We start from the raw sequence: 21,007 nt of genomic DNA on the forward strand, positions 1-21,007 counted from the left end.
CCCTGGCTGTCAAAACAGCCTTTGAGCTGTGGGCAGGCAGTCATTACCTGACACCACAGTGGGACACCCCTGAATTAGGGCAGGAGCCTGTCCTAGGCCTGGCATGGTCCTACGAATAAAGAGATGCAAAGTGCCTTAGCATCACTTCTACTCCTGTGGTGGCAGACATCTCTTTCCAAGCTGATGATCCCTTCAGTGTGTCTGGCCATGATATTTTTTGTTTGTTTGTTTGCTACCCTATAGCAGCAAAATTCTTCCTAAATATCCCTTCTTTCAAATTTTGCTGAATGTTCCTGTGCTTTGAAATTAAACATCATGAAAGGGAGATCCTGCTAAATATGTTTCATCTTTATTTTAAATGTTTCCGCGTCCTTCCCTAAATCTCCCCTATTCCTGGTTCCAGAATTTTAGCTGTGACACATGAAACATATCACACTTCCAGCTGCACCACTATGCCAAGAAAGGTGTCTGGTGAGTAGGAGTGTCTTAACTGTCTTCCACATGAACCATTTGCTATGTAACCTTCTCTTGAACTGCCGTCCTGACCTTTTGCTAGCTAACTAGCTTGCAGTGGACACCTTGGGTCTCTGTGCTTCTTGTGCCTTTAAATAAGCTCATATCCTCAACCCAAGAGTGTTTATTGTTTCCCTCATGTAGTACGATAGCTTTTGCATCCCATGGCCAATCAGTTCTCAATTCTCAAAGCATCTGCTTAGCATCAGCAGATGGAAGGACAGCCATTTTCACAGTGACTCTTGGAAAAGCAGAATGAGGGAGTGGGGACCGAGAACACATGGAGTCTGTTGCGTCTGATTAGCACATGCTTCAAGGCAGCTATCTATATTTCAAAGAGCTGGTCATGGAAGCCAATAATCCTTTCCAGCAGTGGAGCCACAGCTCTGGCTGTTGCAGTGCAATATACGGATGTACTAAGCAGCTCATTTCTCAGACAGGGGAAAAGTAAAAATGGTGGATCTGGAAGAGGAAAATGAGGGCAAAGAAGCACACTGGCAATCCCTGGTATGAGGAAAAGGAATAGTGAACCCTAGAAGAGGAGCGAATATAACTTTATGCAGCTTTTATGCTTGGATTTTGAAAGAAGAGAACAAGGAGCAGAACTATGAAAGGAGGCTGTCTAGAATACAGCAGGGGAAAGGACAGAGTGTAGGGAACTTGAAGACAGCAAAAGAGAAAAGTAAAGGCTCTTTGTGGTGCCAGGACCTTCTGTTACTCTACTGACAAGGTGTATGACCCTAAGCTTATTACTTGTTCTGAGACCTCTTCTCATTCTGTCTTCTAATCACGTAGGCTCTTAAGACTATTTTGATGGGGGGAGGTAGTTTTCAGGAGAAGTTTCCTTTAATAACAATAAGCTTGTGTCCAAGTCCAGCAATCTGTTTGTCTGTGTGGCAGGATGTCAGCCAGCTCTTATTTCTCGCGTAGTCTCATGCTATATGACAGACAGTGTCATCTGTTAAAGAACATTACTGCAAAATGTATCTTGCAGTGAGGGATCTTGTAGAAAGCAATTTGTAGTTGTTAAGCTGGCCTTCTTTGCAGGAGCAAAACTGTATTATGTGGTGGCTACGTCTGGGCAGAGAAAGTACATTTCTGGATGCTGGATGCCATTGGGAACTCCCAAGTTTTCACCTTAAACCTTTGTTTCTGATACTCCGGTGGGGAGGCAAGAAAGTCTAGAAACTCTATTAGGCTCAGCCTGCTTAAAGTCACAGTTAAAAAAATAAGATTAAAAATAATTTTAATCACAATTTTTTAAAAACTATTCAAAAGCAGTTGAAGATTTTGGATAACTCAGTTTCTTAGGAGTCCAAGTAAAGACCTTACAAAGGGAGCTACTTTCTCAAGGAGGGATGCTCAGCCTTTTCAGGACACCATGTCCTTTGAAATTGTCATCTCAGTTACACTCAGACTACGTTTGGGCCTTTGTAAGAAGATGCAGAACCATCAGAGTGAATGAAGTTGCAGTAGCTTGTTCACAATACAAATTTTACTTGACGAGTAGAAATGTCGCAACCATCATTTTTCCTTGCAAAATGAACTGTGTGTTCTTCTTGTGGTTATTTTTTCTCCCCAAACTCATAAACAGAGGTGGTCCTACGCATTCCCTTCTAATGAATAATTTTCCCCTTATTAAAGAAACTAAAGAATGTTGTAACCTTTTCATTACATTCAATTTAATTTAGTCCAGGAGGTTCCTCCAGGGCATAGATGATAAATTCCTGATGCAAATGGTAGATGAACGAATTAAGAGAGGAGCGCTGCTGGATCTCATCCTCACTAACAAGGAGGGTCTGGTTGAAGCAGTAAAGGTTGAGGGCTGCCTTGGCTGCAGCGACCATGAGGTGGTGGAGTTCAGGATCTCATGTGGCAGGAACAGAATACCAAGCAGAATTGCAACCCTGGGCTTCAGTAGGGCCAACTTTGGCCTTTTCAAGCAATTGCTAGGGGAAATCCCATGGGACAGGGTACTTGAACGTAAAGGGGCCCAAGACAGTTGGTTAGCATTCAGGGACTGCTTCTTCCAAGCTCAAGATCAGAGCATCCCGACACGTAGAAAGTCAAGGAAGGGAGGCAGGAGACCTGCGTGGTTAAACAGGGAACTGCTGAGTAAGCTCAAGTGGAAGAGGAGAGTTTATAGATCATGAAAGGAGGGGCTGGCCACTTGGGAAGAATATAAGGCTGTTGTCAGAGGGTGTAGGGAGGCAACTAGGAAAGCTAAGGCCTCCTTAGAATTAAACCTGGCGAGAGGGGTCAAGGACAACAGAAAGACCTTTTTCAAATACATGGCAGATAAAACTAACACCAGAGGCAATGTAGGCCCACTGATGAATGAGGTGGGTGCCCTGGTGACAGAAGATAAAGAGAAAGCAGAGTTACTGAATGCCTTCTTTGTCTCTGTCTACTCTGCCGGAGGCCGTCCTGAGGAGGCCTGTACTGCTGAGGCCCCAGAGGAAGTCAGGACAATGGAGGAGTTTGCCTCGGTTGATTGAGGACTGGGTTAGGGAGCAGTTAGTCAATCTGGACATCTATAAATCCATGGGTCTGGATGGGATGCACCCGTGGGTACTGAGGGAGCCAGTTGAAATTATTGCTGGGCCACTTACCATCATCTTTGCTAAGCCATGGGAAAAAAGAGAGGTGCCTGAGGACTGGAGGAAAGCAAATATTATTCCAGTCTTCAAAAAGGGCAAGAAGGAGGACCCATGTAACTATAGACCAGTCAGCCTCACCTCTGTCCCTGGAAAGGTGATGGAACAACTTATCCTTGGTGCCATTTCAAGGCATATCAAGGATAAGGGCGTCATTAGGCACAGTCAGCATGGCTTCACCAAGGGGAAGTTGTGCTTGACCAACCTCATTGACTTTTATGAGAACATACCCAGGTGGACAGATGATGGCAGGGTGGTGGATGTGGTCTATCTTGATTTCAGTAAGGCATTTGACACAGTCTCCCACAGCATTCTCATAGCTAAACTGAGGAAGTGTGGTCTGGATGATCGGTTAGTGATGTGGACTGTGAACTGACTGAAGGAAAGAAGCCAGAGAGTTGTGGTCAGTGGGGCAGAATCCAGTTGGAGGCCTGTATCTAGTGGAGTGCCTCAAGAGTTGGTACTGGGACCAGTACTATTCAATATATTAATCAACGACTTGGATGAGGTAACAGAGTGCACTGTCAGCAGATTTGCTGATGACACCAAGCTGGGAGGAGTGGCTGACACGCCAGAAGGCTGTGCTGCCATCCAGTGAGACCTGGACAAGCTGGAGAGTTGGGTGGGGAGAAATTTAATGAAATATAACAAGGGCAAGTGGAGAGTCTTGCATCTCGGAAGAACGACCCCAGGTTCCAGTATAAGTTGGGGAACGACCTATTGGAGAGCAGCGTAGGGGCAAGGGACCTGGGGGTCCTGGTGGACAGGAGGATGACTGTGAGCCAGCACTGTGTCCTTGTGGCCAAGAAGGTCAGTGGCATCCTGGGGTCCTATTAGGAGTGTAGTTAGTAGGTCGAGGGAGGTTCTCCTGCCCCTCTACTCTGCCCTGGTGAGACCACATCTGGAATATTGTGTCCAGTTCTGGGCCCCTCGTTTCAAGAAGGACAGGGTACTGCTGGAGAGAGTCCAGCACAGAGCAACAAAGATGATTAAGTGAGTGGAGCATCACCCTTATGAGGAAAGGCTGAGGGAGCTGGATCTCTTTAGTTTGGAGAGGAGGAGACTGAGGGGTGACCTCATTAATGTTTATAAATATGTAGAGGGTGAGTATCACGAGGATGGAGCCAGGCTCTTCTCGGTGACAACCAATGATAAGACAAGGAGCAATGGGTGCAAACTGGAACATAGGAGGTTCCACTTAAATATGAGAAGAAACTTCTTCACAGTGAAGGTGACAGAACACTGGAACAGGCTGCCCAGCGGGGTTGTGGAGTCTCCTGTTCTCGAGACATTCAAAACCCGCCTGGACACCTTCCTGTGTAATCTCATCTAGATGTTCCTGCTCCGGTGGGGGTATTGGACTAGGTGATCTTTCGAGGTCCCTTCCAATCCCTGACATTCTGCAAATCCATGATTCTGTGATTCTGTAAAAGTAAGAAAACTTGTCCCCTGTATGTGGATGTTGTTGAATGACTTCCTGCCTTCATCTTAAATAGAGGAGCAAAAGGCAGGTGACAATACTTCTTTCAACCCCTGATGTTGATTGTGTCATTGACGAGGAGACTCTGATGCCACAGTCAGCCATTTCTTTGAAGTGGATTTTTTTAGCCTCACGCCTATCTCTTTAACATAGAAAGGTGAAAATTTAGCAGTTGTATCACTATGCATGTTGTCAGCTCTTTCAGGCAGTTATTGTGACATAAAAGCCTTGTTTCTCATGTCTCAAGGAGTGTTTCAGACCCCTCCGTGAAGCACTAACCCATCAAGAAGAAAGGATAGAATTCCCTCCATGTCTGTTTTGTTGAATCTGTGCATGGAAGGATCCTCTAAACAGCCAAATCTGATGCAAAGGAGGTGGTGGGACACACAGCCTGAATGAGGGAAGCTGGGCAGAGAGGAGTTGGGTCATCGCAGGAAGGAACAAGGGATGAGAGCAGTGGTAATGTGAGATGGCTTCAGCTGTTTGTGAAATTGCAGTCTGGCCTCTTAGGACTTCACAGCCTTGCTGTAGTTTTCACTGGCTGTCCTAGAGCTTACCTCTCTCCTCAGTGTGTAGCTTCTGCTTGTTTCTGTCCTCCTGCTTACCTCTGCCAAGGTAAAATCTACATGTATGTATCAACAAAGACATTAGGATATTAGGAAAGATCCTGTGATAAGGTAGGAAAGATCCTGCATTCACACACACACACTCTTGCTTAATGCAGTTGTTGATCCTATTACTAAGATTTTGCAAAAATAATGAAAAATTTTGGAGAATTCTATTTCTATTGCCGAGACCTTTTCAAAGGAATTTGTAATTCTGGTAGTAAGTGGTGTCTTCTTTCAGATAAGTGAGCTGCTTGAGCTAAAATAATGTTTCCTTTTCATAGTGTGTTTTGTTGAGTTTTACTACCTAGTGCCTTTTTGATTACGAGTGACACTTAAGGGTAACACTTCCTATCTGCTGAGGGTTAATACAAGACTTATACAAATCTTAAAGCATAGACATGCTGTTTAAATTAATTGGCATGTAGGTCTGTTGTCAATTTGCAGCTTGAATGTAACCTTCAGCCTTGACTCTTTAAGCGATGTATAATACAAGTTATGTGAGACTAGAATAATTCAGAACGAGGAAGAAAGATCTTTGAATACTAAATTTATTTCAATGTGATCACACGTCTAGCCATTTTGACCTGAGTATATATTGACAGAGCAATAGTTGAAAACCTTCCTATACCTTTTTGCTCCTGTGTCATCTGGTTTGTTACATAAGAGTACACGTATATCTCTGCTTATTTTTACAGAAAGTTTTGACAGGGGTAGATGATCTGCAGCAAGTGAAGATCCTAGAGATGCAAGTAGATACAAGAGAGAACAGCTTGGGAAACTTTGGTAAGAAAATACTTTAAGTTCTGCTCATGGTCTCAAATTTTCCTTTATCATGTCTTGAAGCAGGACTGGGGACTCAGAAACCAAGAGCCAGTGTAAAGTACTGTCCTGGTCAAGAGCTCTTGAAGCATGATCTCCCTGGTGCCTCTCAACATCTTGATCTCTGTTTTTTTTCTATGAGGCTCTAAATAGGGCCGAAAACCATGGCAATGAGATGAGTGACACCACTTCTGTCTAAAGCAAATTAGTTTGAATAAATTCCTCTTGAATGACATGCCCCTAAGCCCTAAATTAGGGTTTACTGATAACCTTGCCCTCTAGAGTATTTGACACTACTTTAGTGAAACAGTAGCCAAAGTTCAGTTTTCCTCCACCGTAAGGTTCCGCTGTGGCTGAGAAGTCACTAATGGTATAGCGCTGCTCATGCTGCCAGCAGCCTGGCTTTGCATCCTGTGCTGCCTCATTGAGTTGTGCTGAATGATGTGCTTGAGGAAGGTCCTATAGATAAGTCATTTTAATGAGCCCCAAACAGCCCTAATGCTTGTGATTCATTTCTATGTCATCATTACTGCACTGGGGAAGTAAGAAAGTACCAAAAGAATCCCCTCTGTAGCTGAGTTAACGCTGAGAATATGAAACCTTCCTTTTTTTCAGTACTGGCACTCATTTTCTGTTACATGGATTCCCATCACAACCATGGCCATCTTCTGCTACATTGAAGCTGAGTAACTACTGCAGGGTAATATTTTCTGTGCCAAAAGGAGGCATGTCCCCAAAAGTGGGTGCTTGTATTTTTGGACAAGCAGTCAATTTTCATCTGCAAGTGACTGTAACATAACAGCCAATTAACTTTAGTGGGTCTTTTGATGTTGATTTGTCAAGAATGGTTAAGCAAGTACAGTGAAGGGAGTTTCTGTCTTGAATTATATAGCCATTTTGTGTTCTTTATTCCGTTTATTTTATAAATAGGTCTCTTTCTGATAGGGACTTGATAATTTAAGGTAAATTACATGTTTCTTTCAGAGATCATAATCTATTCAGTCATGTTTCCTTCAGTTGATAAGGAAATCCCATTATGCCATTTTCTTCAATGCTCAAAAGTGGTGCTCCCGTTCCTATGCCATTTTACGTTAGCTGTGACAAGCTAGCAAAACGTTTCACCCTTTCCTCTCCATTACAGGAATAAATCCCTTTCTGCCCCCCATGGTTAGGCTTTTGCAACTTTTACAGAATACAGAGCACTAATCCCATGTTGCAAACAATTTCCATCTTATGTCCCACCGTTTGCCTGAAGAGTTCGCCCTTGAGGGCTATAAAAACCAGCAGCTGCAGATCCCAACTGCTTTTGAAAACAACAGAACATCAAGACCATTCTGAATTTCCTTCTGTCTTCTGTGCATTTCTGAATTTCCTCCCTGTGAAAATCTCTTTGCAAATGTCAGCAGGTGGCTAGAGCAGAAAGTTTGCCACTTAATGCTTCCAGTGATCATCAGTTCCTTGCAGTTTTTTTTTCACATGACAGCCGATTTTTAGGTGCATGGAGTAAGGCCTACATTTTTAAGGGTATCGTTGGGCAGTTTGTGCCTTCAATGTGAACAGTGTAAACAAGGCTGCTGTTGAAGGAATTAGGCTTATTGCATGCTCCTCAGTGGCTGCCTGCCCCTGAAACTGTGCTGCTAAACTGGTCTCTGGTCACAGGCATCTCAATAAATAGCATGAAGGAACGAGTAGGGTTAAGAACCAGGTGAGCTAGAATGACAGAAGTTCCAGTGTGACAGGAGGAAAAACTTTTCCACCATTAGGACTGTTGAGCAATAGGGGTATCCAAAGATGCTTGGATTCTCCATCCTTGGAGTTTTTCAAGACCTGGCTGGGTGAAGCCCTGAGCACCCAGGCCTTATCTCACAAAAGACTTGGCTCTGAGCAGAAGTCTTGACAGCTCGAGACCTCTGGCTGTCCTCTCCAGCTTGGACTGCTCTGCAATTTGGTGTTTCTATTTGCATTCCAAACTTCGCTAATTAGCTTTCTTTATAGCTACATTAAATCACTTAACTTTTCTCTCACTGCATTCCTCAGTTGCAGGTGGGCAGGAGCATCTTTATCATCAAGGAATTATTTGTTTCTATGACCCATTTGCATTCAGTAAACTATATTGTTTTAACTGTTTTTATGTGTAAAGATAGAACAGGCTGTGCAAGGTCTTAAATGGCCAGGTGACAGAGTTGCAGGTTGCTAGACTGCACATAACTCTGGGTCACCTGGAACCTTACAGCACTCAAATCCCAAATTTACATCACAATTTCCACTTGAGAAACATTTCAGTCTTCACAGCCACACGTAGACTGTAACACAAGCACTGAGGGCCTACATCTTGTAAAGGAGATGCTAAAGCAAGATTTCCAGAGCGATTTAAAGCATATTGCTTGAGTTTTTCTTATGAGCTTTCCACTTTGTGATGTGCTAATCTTTCCCAGTTTCGCAGGTCAGCCTTTACACAATGGAGTGACATGGTGAGGAGGAACAGTTATGTTTCTAAGGGACAGGTTGTGGGCTAAAACACAAAAAGACTGATACTAAAATGTTTTCTTGTGATCAGTTTTAAAATTAAGGAAAGGCTTCATGCCAGAGTTTGAATCTGAGTCTTAGTGGGGCTCTGGGTAATTATTGAAATCTCTAGCTGTTTGTAATCAGGGCACCTTGCTGAGTGACAGGCAAAACACTGAATCTCCCTGGCAAGTCTTGTATCCAGCTTTGCAAATCTTGACCTTGACTTCTATGCTCTTCAGCTGCCTGTAGGCTTGAGTTCATACTCAAACAGGTGGACTATTTCATTATGTTATCCCTTCAATTTTAATTGCTGACAGATCTGTGCATTCACAGCTGACTCATAGAGATTCCTCTTGAAAGTAGTGGTGGGATAGAGTCATTTAAGACACTATATAGTTGTCTTATTTTTAAGTGATTTTAATAGCTACAAATCAAGTTACCCACAGTGCTGTTCGCTGGTACTTATTGAATTGTTGCCTGCTGGCAGGCAGGCTAAGTTGATTATGGTCTGGAGTCTGGCACTTCCCTTGCATGCATTTTATCAAGGAAAAGTTCTGCTAAAGGTTCAGAAGTAGGCACGTGCTGTTTTTCACATGGGGTCATCATCTCTCTTTCCTCTTGATCTGTTTGTCGGTGTTCCTGGTGCGAAGCCAGGAGACATTTGCTGGTAGCCAGTGTTGCAGCAGCAGATACTTGCGGGGTCAGGAAACCAGTGCGGAGATTGGATGTGTGAATCTGGTGTGTGCATCCCTGCCCACGCTGGTCTTGGTTTAGCTGGTACTGACAAGTCTTTCTGAGAAGGTGCCACAGCGCCCGCTGCAGCAGGCCTTGGGCAGGCTTTGCAGGAGTCGTAAGAGCGTACTGAGGCAACAAGTGTTATAAGCATAAGTGTTGTAGATTCTAGAATAATAAAACCAGCATCTTGTCTGTTTTTTCCTTACTTCTAGTCAGTTATTTAAATGTCACTTGCTATACCAAGACTGCTCAGAAAGATACCTGCATTGCCACCCTGCTTGTGGACTGCTGCACTTAAAGCTATGTTGTTGTGTGTGCATGTATCACTTTTATTCACCTACGTTGCACTTTGATTTCTTTCTGCTCTTCGTTAAGTTTTATTCCACTGAGACAGTACAGTAGAATAGTGTGTTGGTTTGACAGAAGGTGAGTTAATTTTCTTCATGCAGTTAGAAAACTTTATTTTTTGTAGCTAGCACAGTTGTTGTTTGGATTTAGTTTCAGAACAAGAAGATAATGCCCTGGGGTGGAGTTAATGTTTTTAATTGCTCTGGTCTGAGATCCAAGGCCATTCTCAGAGCTCTGCCCACAGGCGCTGGGTGGCGAGTAAGAGGGGCACAGATGGGGCAGACCCTGACTGACATCCAGACTGATCAATAAGAATATTCCATCCCATTAGTGTTATGCTTCGGAGATTTGGAATTTTCTAGCTGGAAGGAGACCTGTTTCAATTTCAGTGGAGTTCTGTTTGGGAGTTTCTTTAGTTTGGCTTTTTTTGCCATTCTGCTGTTTTGCAGAGGCCTCTGGGTCTCTCTGCCTTTTTATTTTCCTCTCCTCTCTCTGAGATCAGCTGCTTGGGACCAGGTGCTGCTTCCTGGGACTGGCTGCTCGCCATGGGTGGAATTTGTGAGGATTTGCATTGAGTATCTTTTATTTTATATTCTATTTCTATTTTATATATATCAGTAGTAGTGATAGTATATTTAGTACTATTCCATTATTTTATTAAATTGTGTTTGTCTCAATCTATTAGTTTCTCCCCTTTTGATTCTGTCCCCTATTCAGGGGTGGGAGTGGGGTAAAAGAGCACATGGCTATTGTGGTTATATTGCTAGCTCGGGTTAAACCACAACAAACAGGTTAATGCTAGTACATTGTTGGTGATAAGTAATTTTATAACCATGTAACAAAAATGGTATCTAGTGAAAGTGAATCATAGAGGAGATAACATTGCTCGCCATTCTGAATTCTCAGCCTTGTACTGCAGTCAGCAACATTTTTCTGGACCATTCTAATTTTTAAAAATCAAAATTCTACAGTATGACAGCAGTTTCAGGATGAGAAGTATATTGTTTGTACTTTAAAAATTAATATTAGAAGTTAATATTGTTGATATTTTAGAGTATTTTTATGTTACTACAAGAATAATTTGTGTCCTTGCTCTCAGGAAAGATGCCATGAAGGTTAAAATTAAGAAAATTAGAAGTATGTTGTTATGTTTGGATAGATGATCTTTTATTTTGTCATATTAATTTTACAATTTTATCTTCTTAATCTTCCAGCGTCTTATCTATATATAAGGAATTGGGACTATAAAAAAACAGTAAAATCAAATAGACAATGAATTCTTAGCACCGAAGAACAATTACATATCAATTATAAAACTTAAAGGAAGGAAGAATCTGCAGAACTGGAGAAATGTATTGCAGCAGTCTTGTTGGCAGCATTTTGCACCACTGCACAGAGTATACTTTTATTTCAGTCTAGTAAACAGCACATTAGAGTTTAACACTCTACAAGGTACCAGGGAAAAAATGTCTGAGATGCAGGATCAGGTTACAATAATGAAATAACGAGATGTGAAAATTGTATCATCAGCCTGTCACTCTGCCTCTTTGAATCCTTTAATACTTGTTTTTTTCCTGAACCAACCCTAAATACATTCAGTGGAAGGCTTTGTCTCAAGCAAATATCTCCATTTCTCTTGAGCTGGTCTTCTTGACTCCTCATTCAAATCTTTTGCTTAATGTGAGTTTTTCAAACCCATTTCCTTTGTAATGCTTTGCCATAGCCCGTGATTGGTAACCCTTTAACATCTCTGGTTGAACCTGTGGCAAGCCTATTACTCACAGCTGTGCTGGGACTGGAGAGGCTACTACACCCTTCTTGTTTCCTTTAACTCTTTGGGGCAAGTAATTTCATCTCTGTGCTTCAGGTTTCTTATCAGAAACATGATAGCAATTTTTTTTTTTTAATCTAGATTTTGTTGGGTTTTTTTGGTTTGTGGCTTTTTGGTTTGTCCTTTTTTGTTTGTTTTGGTTGGTTTTGCATTTTGGCGTTTTTTGTTTGTTTTTTTTTTTTTGTCGTTGTTTGTTTGGTTTGGTGTTTTGGTTTTGGGGTTTGTTTTGTTTTTTTCCTGCAGATGTTTTCTTAGTGCATGGATTACATCTGAGGAAATCTTTGCTCAGTAGCAAGTATGACTGCTGTGAATAACTGACAGAGATCCTAGTATCTCCTCTGTAAGGATTCCAAATTATTTTGTTGCCATACTTTGTAAAACTTGTTTGATATGAGAAAGTGTGCCCTTCAGGATGAGACTGGTGTGTTATAACTTGTACTACAATTTTTATGGATTATGGAAAATTATTAAAAATTTGGCTAAAAAGTTGCATGTGTTTTGAATTTTTAATATTTTCCAAAGAGCTTTGTGAAGACACAAAGTTCAATATTTGCAATATAGCATGAAGATCAATATGTGGATTATAATCACTCCCAAATTTTAAGACATTAGATATAGATAATACCTCTACTAAAACATGATTTGTTAAAATTGTTTGCAATAAATGCTCTTGTTCTGTTTGGGGAAATGGAATGAACACCTCTTTTGTTTGCTTTTGCATAATTTTCTTTCCTTTTCCTTTTCCTTTTCCTTTTCCCTTTCCCTTTCCCTTTCCCTTTCCCTCCTTTCCTTCACAAAGAGCTGGAATGATGTACTTCTGGACACTGCTGAATCACTCTTGCCAGAGAGAGATTACTCAGAGGACTCATAAAATCTGTTCTCAGCAAATATTTTTAATGTTTTAGCAACAATTCGGTGTGTCTAAAACTGATATTACCCCTGTGTGGTTACATGTCATACCGGAGGATGCTCACCAGCCGTGCATAAACTCTGTTGGTGGGGATGGGTAAAAGTTTGCTATTGTCAATAGCGAATGTTTCCTGGGGCTTGAGCTTATACCCGAATTATTCTGTAGCTTGGAGGGATTTGGTCTACGATTTTGATTCAGAGATACCTGTAGAGGCAACCAAAAAGGCAAATGTCTCTTGGAAGAAGAAAAAGCATTGATCAAAGTAATAACAACAGCATACTGAGGTTTTCGTAGATGTGAAACTTGGACAATTTAAGAGTAAACAATGGGTCGCATCCAGAAAAATTAAAAGGAGAAGACAATGCTTAGCAAAATGTAAGTAGTGTTTTGGGGACCTCTGAGCTAGAAAAGATGAAGCTGTGACCTGGGATATTATCCTTTTGTTGTTTGACTCAAAATTACATTTTGAGTAAGTGTTTCTTAGCAGTGTATCCAATAAGTCCATCACTACATGCTGTTAAATAGGTATAAAAAAAATTTGGGGGAGAGAAGCAAGAGCATTATATAGAAATCAGAGTTCATGGTCTAAAACATCCCTTACCTCTTCAGACTCTCTCTCAGTTAGTAGTCAATAAGGACTGGGAATCAGACCAAAAGAAACAGTCACCCATCAAGCCAGTTTCTTTTGTTGTCTGTCTGGAAAGGTGCTCTATCAGAATTGTCAGAGAGGGGTTCCAAAAATTATAATTGGATAGTCATACAGACAATATGTATATGTTGCAAAAATGCAAAGGGTGAAATATTTTGAGTGAAATTATCTCATTAATTTTCTTAGAAGAGGTCCAGCACACATCAGGCAGAAACAGGTAAGAAATGCATGTAAAATTAGGTGCTTCAGCCTATAATTGTCAGAAGTTCCGTTTAATCTACTTCCAGGTCTGCAAAGTGATTCTTTATTCTGTTCCCATAGGTGTCTATCTACCTAATTTGAGAGAACTGAAGTTGAACAATAGCTTGCTTGCGTCTGTAAGGTAAGAAGTGAAAGATAAATAAAACTGAGGGCTGTTACTCTTTAATGTTTATTTCAGTTAAGTGATAAAATCTTCATTTGTGCTACTTTCATTTCTTCCATTTCCGCATGCCGTGATAGTGGATTAGATCAATAATATATGCTCTGCAGCCACATGAGTTTAAGGACAAGACCTGAGCTGGAATAAATCAGTGTAGCTGCAGTGATGCCCATGAATTAGCCCCAGTCTGCCACCAGGGAAGCTCCTGCCATGATGAAGTCCATGGCAATTTGTTGCAAATTTGAAAGGACCTAGAAATGCGCTTCTTATCTATGTCTAGGCACTTGGATTTCAGAGTGTTTCAGCCTTTGGGCTTTTATTGGGCACAGTATCGTATTCTATACAGGTCAGACAGGTTCCTCAGCTGATGAAAATCACTTTGACGTTGTTGAAGTCGATGAAATTGGGTTTATGAGAGCTGCTATGAAGACTGCGTGTCACTGGCTTGCTGAGCTCCATGAAAGCATCACACATTTCCTCCCAGAGAGGGGTTCTGGCAGGTTGGGAAGGTAGAAGTGAAAATTATTGCAATGAGGAGACAGAGCTGTCTTCTCTCTCCTGTGCCGATATCTGTATTACCCTTGGTAATTAATACATAATGGAAAAATACAGTACATTTCAGTAAAGGGCTGTGTAAAAGGTCATCTTTATGTGAAACAGAAGTGCTCTCTGGCTTTATATAGCTATCTGCTAAATTTGTGGGGAAAAAAATAGTGGTTTTCCTAATTCTTGTTAAAGAGAACATTTCCTGATGGGAAATGGCAGTAAATTCTTCTCTATTTCATGCATTGTCACTAAGGTAGCTAGTGAACTTCAGTTGTCACACTTTGATCTTATTTTCCCTTGTTCTGGTGATGAGATGAAGTATTTGCAGTCCAAATATTTTTTTCCACCTTCTAGTTCGTAACATGGAAAAGTGGTAATTCTACATTACTGCAATTATTTTAATTGCAACCAACCACTGTTGTAAGCATGAAACTGCTCCATTATTGCAATGGAGGAGTAAGTAGTGGGTGGAAAAAAGTGTAATTTTTGACAATATCAAAAGATCTTTTATATTAAAAAGACTTTTTTTGGTCAAAAAAAAGTATTCTCTTGAAATGTGTTGATGGAAAATGTTTTGACCTGTTCTGTTGATATTGAATACAAGATGCAGATCAGGAAAGTGAAACTGTTTAGTTCATTTGACTTACAGCTTTAGTAGGATTTTGCACATCCCATTGTATTCTGAGAATCTAACTTCTGTCATGAAAAGTTTTGGCAAACCATTTTCTATTACTTGACGTCCTTGTGGTCCTTAGTGCAGGTAACATTTGGTCTCAAGTTGAGTTTTGATTTGATCAGCTATAACATAAATATGTTTTGGCTTGGATATCAAGTCTAATATTGTGATGTTTCCCAGGCACACAAACCTCAGAATAAGCTACCCGCTGCTCCTTTAAATAAACATGCTTTCTGTGTGCCAATTATATATAATTGTCAGGGAATAGATAAAGGAAGAAGATGACTCTTAGCTCTCCCAGACTGGAGCTCGGTCAGTATAATGCAGCAGTAGCTTTCCTTTATTAATTCGCATCTTTGACAATCTGTCATTGATAAACACAAATCACTTAAGGGTACAGCACATGCAAGCAGAGCCTGGGTACTTGAACTTTATTTTAGGGTGTCTGTATCATGTCAATTTAATGCCCATTAAAGTAACATTGCTGTCACATCAGTAGTGATGTCTGCTATAGCTAATGTAACATACCTGCTTCCATTCTAGCAGGCTGTTGCCATTTATTCAAAAATATTTCAAAATCTTATTTCTGAATTAAACTTGATGATGTTTGAATTCTGTCTAAAAAGTGGTTCTTTTGTTGTATTTGTTCAAATCCTTGCAACTGAGGTTTTCAGGACGATAGAAAAAATGTTCTTCCTTCTTACAAAAAGTAATTCTCACAGACTTTCTCAGCCATAAGGTCAGAATCATTGTGGTTGTAATTTGAAAATAGGCAGCAGATAACAGGAAATGTCTCATAAGGGCAGACTGGAAGATCGGTTTGTTTACTGAAAAGAAGGTAGGGACAGAAAAGCAGGCAAAAGGTAGAGGGTGTTTCACATATACTTAGGGTGTTAAAAGCTGAAATGCTTTTCATTGTATACTATGTGAAAAAATGTATTATGGTGAATCATTATGAACTAAAGACTGTCAGTGTGTATGCATGTGTGGGTAAAAAGATGGGAAACTTGCTTTTTGTCCATTTATTTGTATTTTGTTCTGTCTTGCAGAGTAGAATTTCCTAATTATTTTAGGGTGAAATGGAACTCATAGAATCATAGAATAGTTTGGGTTGGAAGGGACCTTCAAAGGTCATCTAGTCCAACCTTCCTGCAATGAGCGGGACATCTTCAACTAGATGAGGTTGTTCAGAGCCCCATCCAGCCTGGCCCTGAATGTCTCCAGGGATGGCACATCTACGACCTCTCTGAGCAACCTGTTCTTGTGCTCTGTGGAAAGCGTCCTTAGAGATCTGCCAGCTCTGTTCTGCTCCCTTGTCCTTGAGGGCACTTTCCCAGGGGGTCCTATTGACTAACTCCTTGAAGAGCTGGAAGTTGGCTTTCCTAAAATTCAGGATCTTGACTTTACTCTTCACCTGTCCCACATCCCTCAGGACTACAAACTCCACCAGTGCATGATCACTGCAGCCCAGGCTGCCTCCAGTCTTGATGTCACTGATTAGCTCCCTTGCATTGATGAGCATCAGGTCCAGTACCACATCCCCCCTGGTAGGGCTGTCTATTACCTGGCTTAGGAAGTTATCCTCAATGTACTCCAGGAATGTGTGAACCAACACAGACACGTCGCAAGAAGAGCCACAGGCCATGAATGCATTTACAAAGAGCAAGTTTTATTTCAGTTACCTCTCTACTGAGGGATCTCCGAAGTAGCACCTAATTTCCCATGCAGAGGTAACACAAGTGGGGACGCAGACGCTGGTAAGTTCAGCCCTGGTAGAAGATCACTGGGCCTGCTGAGCTCAAGCAGGTGCAGCCTCTCGCTCTTCCTCACAGCAAAGCAGGAATCTCATAATGATAAGGTGTCTAGAGTTTCTCACAGGCCTGTGTTATCCAACACAGAAGTTCTACTCATCGAGCATACAAGGTCAGTAAAACAATTAGTGTGATGTATGTGCTTTTTCTACAGACAGCTGCAAGTCACTTGAGTATATTTACGTTTAACCAACCTCCTCACCAATCTTCTGCAATATTCCCATACAAAGAGGCTCTTGGATTGCCTACAGCTCGCTGTGCTGCTTTTTCAGCAAATGTTGGGGTGGTTGAAGTTCCCCAGCAGGAAAAGAGCCTGTGAGTGTGATGCCTCCTGTAGCTGGAGTAAGAAGTCTTTGTCAGTAATCTCACCCTGATAGGGCAGCCTTAGTAGACACCAGCCACGAGGTTTCCATTTTTGCCTTGATCTCTGATTCCTACCCATAAGCTTTCAACCTGCTCATGGCTGTTCTTCAGAGAGAGCTCTTCACACTCTATCCCTCTCTTGATGTAGAGGGCAGCCACTCCACACTTCCTTCCTTGCCTGTCCCTTCTGAACTGGCCATAGCCATTGATTGCTGCATTCCAGTCATAGGATCCGTCCCACCAAGTTTCAATCACGGCCACTAGGTCCTAGATTTCTAGCAGCACAGTGGCTTTCCAGCTCCTCCTGTTTGCCCATGTTGCATGCACTGGTCTAGAGGCACTTCAGCTGGGCTGTTGGCCATGTCACCTTCTTAGAGGAACACCCCTTAATTCCTCTGAAGTATTTCACTGGTGTTTTCCTATTGGCTCCTGTTGCCTCAGGAGACCCTGGTTCATCTCCATAAGGCCTCAAGTGTGCCCCAGTGTGACCAACATGTCTTAGGGCCACTGGCTGAGGGTCCTTGCTATCACCCCACCCCTCTAACCTTGGCACCTTGTCCCACAGCTTGCCACAGGCAAGCCTGATATCATCCCCCTACCCCATCATGTCTAGTTTAAAGCTCTGCCAATGAACCCTGCTAGCTCATGAGCAAGGACCATCTTCCCACTTTGAGAAAGGTAAATTCCAACTGACACCAGCAAAGCTGATGCTATGTAGGCAACCCTATTATCAGAAAACCCAAAATTGTAGTGATGACACCAGCTGCACAGCCATGTATTAATAGACTGGGTCTGTCTGTTTCTGCTAATGTTGCTGCCCACAACTGGAAGGAGAGAGGAGAAAATCACCTGTGCTTCCGATTCCCTTACCAACCATCCCAAGGCCCTGAAGTCTCTTTTGATTGCCCTTGGACAACAGGTCACAGCTTCATTGCCACCCACATGGAAGACCAGTAATGTGTAGTAGTCCAAGGGTTGTGCCAGACTAGGAAGTTTCCTAGTGATGTCCTTAACCCTGGCCCCAGGGAGGCAGCAGGATTCCCTAAGAGGAGGGTCTGTCCAGCATGTTTGACCCTCTGTTCCCCTCAGAAGGGAGTCACCTACAACTATAACCCATCTTCCTCATGGAGGTCATCATAATACAGGGAGTAGGCCTTTCTAATCATGTCAACACCTCCGGTGTATATGAACCTTCGTCCTCCTCATCCTTCCGTATCCAGAGCCTCATACCTGTTGTACAGAGGCACCTGGTAGGGTGAGGTGGGCAAGAGGGAGTTTCACGTGTCACTGCGAGTGTGGACTTGCCTCCATTCAACTCCTTTCCCTTGAGCTACTGCCTTCAGTCTTGTGGGGGGAGGATTCAGGGCCCCCTTGATCTTGTTTTTCTTCTGATGGCCATTCCTTTTTCTGTTTCAGGGTGGCCAGAGCATGGTTCCACAAATCTGTCTCCTTCTCAGACTCCCTGATGCTTCTTAACCTTTCTACTTCCTCTCTTTTAGCTCTGCCACCAGGCTGAGAAGGTCATCCACCTGGTTGCATCTCGCACAGCTGTTATCTCTACTGCCAGCCCATACCAGTGAAAGGCTCTGGCACTCCCTGCAGCCTGAGGTCTGGATGGCTGCGTGTTTCCATGTGAGCTCTGTCTGGGTTGCTACGTCCTTCCTGGCGAGTGCAGAGGACATAACTTCACACTGAGTGGATACCATAGCCAAACACCAATTAAAACATAATTTTCAGTTTGAAAATGGGGGAAGAATTCTCTTGACAGTAAACTGTATATAGAGAGATGTCAAAATACGGATATGTTATCCTGACTTTAGTGTTTTGTTTGGTTTGTTTTTTCTTTTTTTTAAAACATTTGCTCCTGTTAACCTCACAAAGGAACTTAAGTTGTGAGGATGCTGAGGTGTGCATTGCCATTCTCCGTTCAATAGAAATCAAGGAGGGATGTTCTGTCAGTGAGAAATCAAGGCACTCATGTATTACAATATTCTGTGGGAGAGCAAGGCTTGCTAGGTCAGTGAGTTTGGGTACTGGCTTTTCTGAATAGTTGCTGAAGGAGTTCTGATTCCTTTGATGGGGAATGTGGTTGAGCTACTTTAGTTGTAAATTCATGGTCCCTCCCCAGCCTTCATAAAGCTTGCATTACTTTTGAATACATGAAACTTGGACTGTGAAAAAGTAATTGAAAATTTGAGCCAAGTTATTTGAGTTTTTGACTGATTATTTCATTGCTTTAAGAGACCAGAACCAAAAAAAATCCTTCTTAATTGAGAGCAAGGGCTTTAAACCAATGTTTAAAAAAATGTTTGAGACCCACATTGGGATCTTTAGGAATTTGAACTTAACACTATTAGTCCTTTGTATTTATCCAACAAAGAGTTTAAAAAAATGTTCACCTCTTAAAGTTACAAGAAATTTAACTTCAATGGAACTGTTTGCAAGCTGAAAATTGAACATTGGTCCAAGTGCTTTGCCAGATCTGGACCAAGTTCCACCATTTTGTTTAAGACTAAGCTGTGATGTTTATCAGCCCAAAGTTTGAGGTATTGCTGATAGTGTGTATCTAGGCACTACTATTTGCTTGATTGTTTTCTCTGAAATGTAAGAGATTTATGGGCATCATTCCCCTAAATTTGCTTTTTCCTTGTCATTTTTACTTATTCCTTTCTTTATTCTTTTTTTCCTACAGCTTACATTTTCTTCTGTCATTCCTCATAATTTGCACTTAATGGATTTCTGTATCTGATGTAGGAAACATAGGTACTACATGTAAATACCACGAGTTTTGTGCAACAAGGATTAGTGTTGCTTTTATGTTAGATACAATCTCAAAATATTTTCTGAAATCAAGTCAGTTACTTAGTTTGCATTAAAGATTAAGATATTTGTATTACAGTAGTTAGTTACAGTGTTTAATGAGGGATTGGGCCACCAGATCAGGCTGAGGAAGTTGATGAGGCCTTCTATGGGCAGCTGAGAGTGGCCTCACAGTCACAGGCCCTGGTTGTTGTGGGTGATTTTAACTTCCCTGATGTTTGCTGGAAGGACCATTCAGCCAGCCAGCCACAGTCCAGGAGGTTCCTCCAGTGCATTGATGATAACTTCCTCATGCAGATGGTGGAGGAGCCGACTAGGAGAGGTGCACTGCTGGATCTCATCCTCACTAACAAGGAGGGTCTGGTCGAAGCAGTAAAGATTGAGGGCTGCCTGGGTTGCAGTGACCACGAGATGGTGGAATTCAGCATCTTGTGTGGCAGGAACAGAATAGCAAGTAGAATTGCAACCCTGGACTTTAGCAGGGCTAACTTTGGCCTTTTCAAGCAATTGCTGGGGGAAATCCCATGGGCAAGACTGCTTGAAGGAAAAGGGGCCCAAGATAGTTGGATTGCATTCAGAGATTGCTTCTTCCACGCTCAGGATCAGAGCATCCCCACACGTAAGAAGTCAAGGAAGGGAGCCAGGAGGCCTAGGTGGTTGAATAGGGATCTGTTGGGTATGCTCAAGCAGAAGAGGAGAGTTTACAGGTCATGGAAGCAGGGGCTGGCCACTTGAAAGGAATATAAGGCTGCTGTTAGAGGATGTAGGAAGGCAGCTAGGATAGCCAAGGCCTCCTTAGAATTACAGCTGGCGAGAGGGGTCAAGGACAGCAAAAAGAACTTTTTCAAATACCTAGCAGATAAAACTAATACCAGAGGCAATGTAGGCCCACTGATGAGTGGGGTGGGTGCCCTGGTGGCAGAAGATACGGAGAAGGCAGAATTACTGAATGCCTTCTTTGTCTCTGTCTACTCTGCCGGAGGCTGTCCTGGGGAGCCCCGTACCCCTGAGACCCCGGATGAAGCCAGGTCAATGGAGGAGTTTGCTTTAGTTGATGAGGACTGGGTTAGGGAGCAATTAAATAGTCTGGACATCCATAAATCCATGGGTCCAGATGGGATGCATCCGCGGGTGCTGAGGGAGCTGGCTGAAGTCATTGCTGGACCGCTCTCCATCATCTTTGCCAAGTCTTGGGAAACGGGAGAGGTGCCCGAGGATTGGAGGAAAGCAAATGTCACTCCAGTCTTCAAAAAGGGCAAGAAGGAGGACCTGGGTAATTATAGACCGGTCAGCCTCACCTCTGTCCCTGGGA

The 21,007-nt window shown here is 42.4% G+C and overlaps 1 protein-coding gene across 9 annotated transcripts in view; it reads left to right on the forward strand.

Annotated features, from left to right (window-relative positions):
- The window catches only part of LRRC56 (leucine rich repeat containing 56), a 68,697-nt gene that overhangs the window by 16,907 nt on the left and 30,783 nt on the right, over positions 1-21,007 (forward strand). For 6 of the 9 annotated variants that reach the window (XM_082058877.1, XM_082058879.1, XM_082058878.1 and 3 more), the window contains exons 5-6: positions 5,954-6,041; positions 13,380-13,440. In XM_082058877.1, the coding sequence (XP_081915003.1) occupies positions 5,954-6,041; positions 13,380-13,440 (149 nt within the window). Of the gene's footprint in view, positions 1-403; positions 472-5,953; positions 6,042-10,940; positions 11,349-12,298; positions 12,785-13,244; positions 13,276-13,379; positions 13,441-21,007 lie in introns of those variants that run through there. The other 3 variants (XM_082058884.1, XM_082058883.1, XM_082058885.1) reach the window with 3 other exon arrangements.

Source organism: Streptopelia decaocto, assembly GCF_964273445.1.
Source record: "Streptopelia decaocto genome assembly, chromosome: 7".
NCBI lineage: Eukaryota > Metazoa > Chordata > Aves > Columbiformes > Columbidae > Streptopelia > Streptopelia decaocto.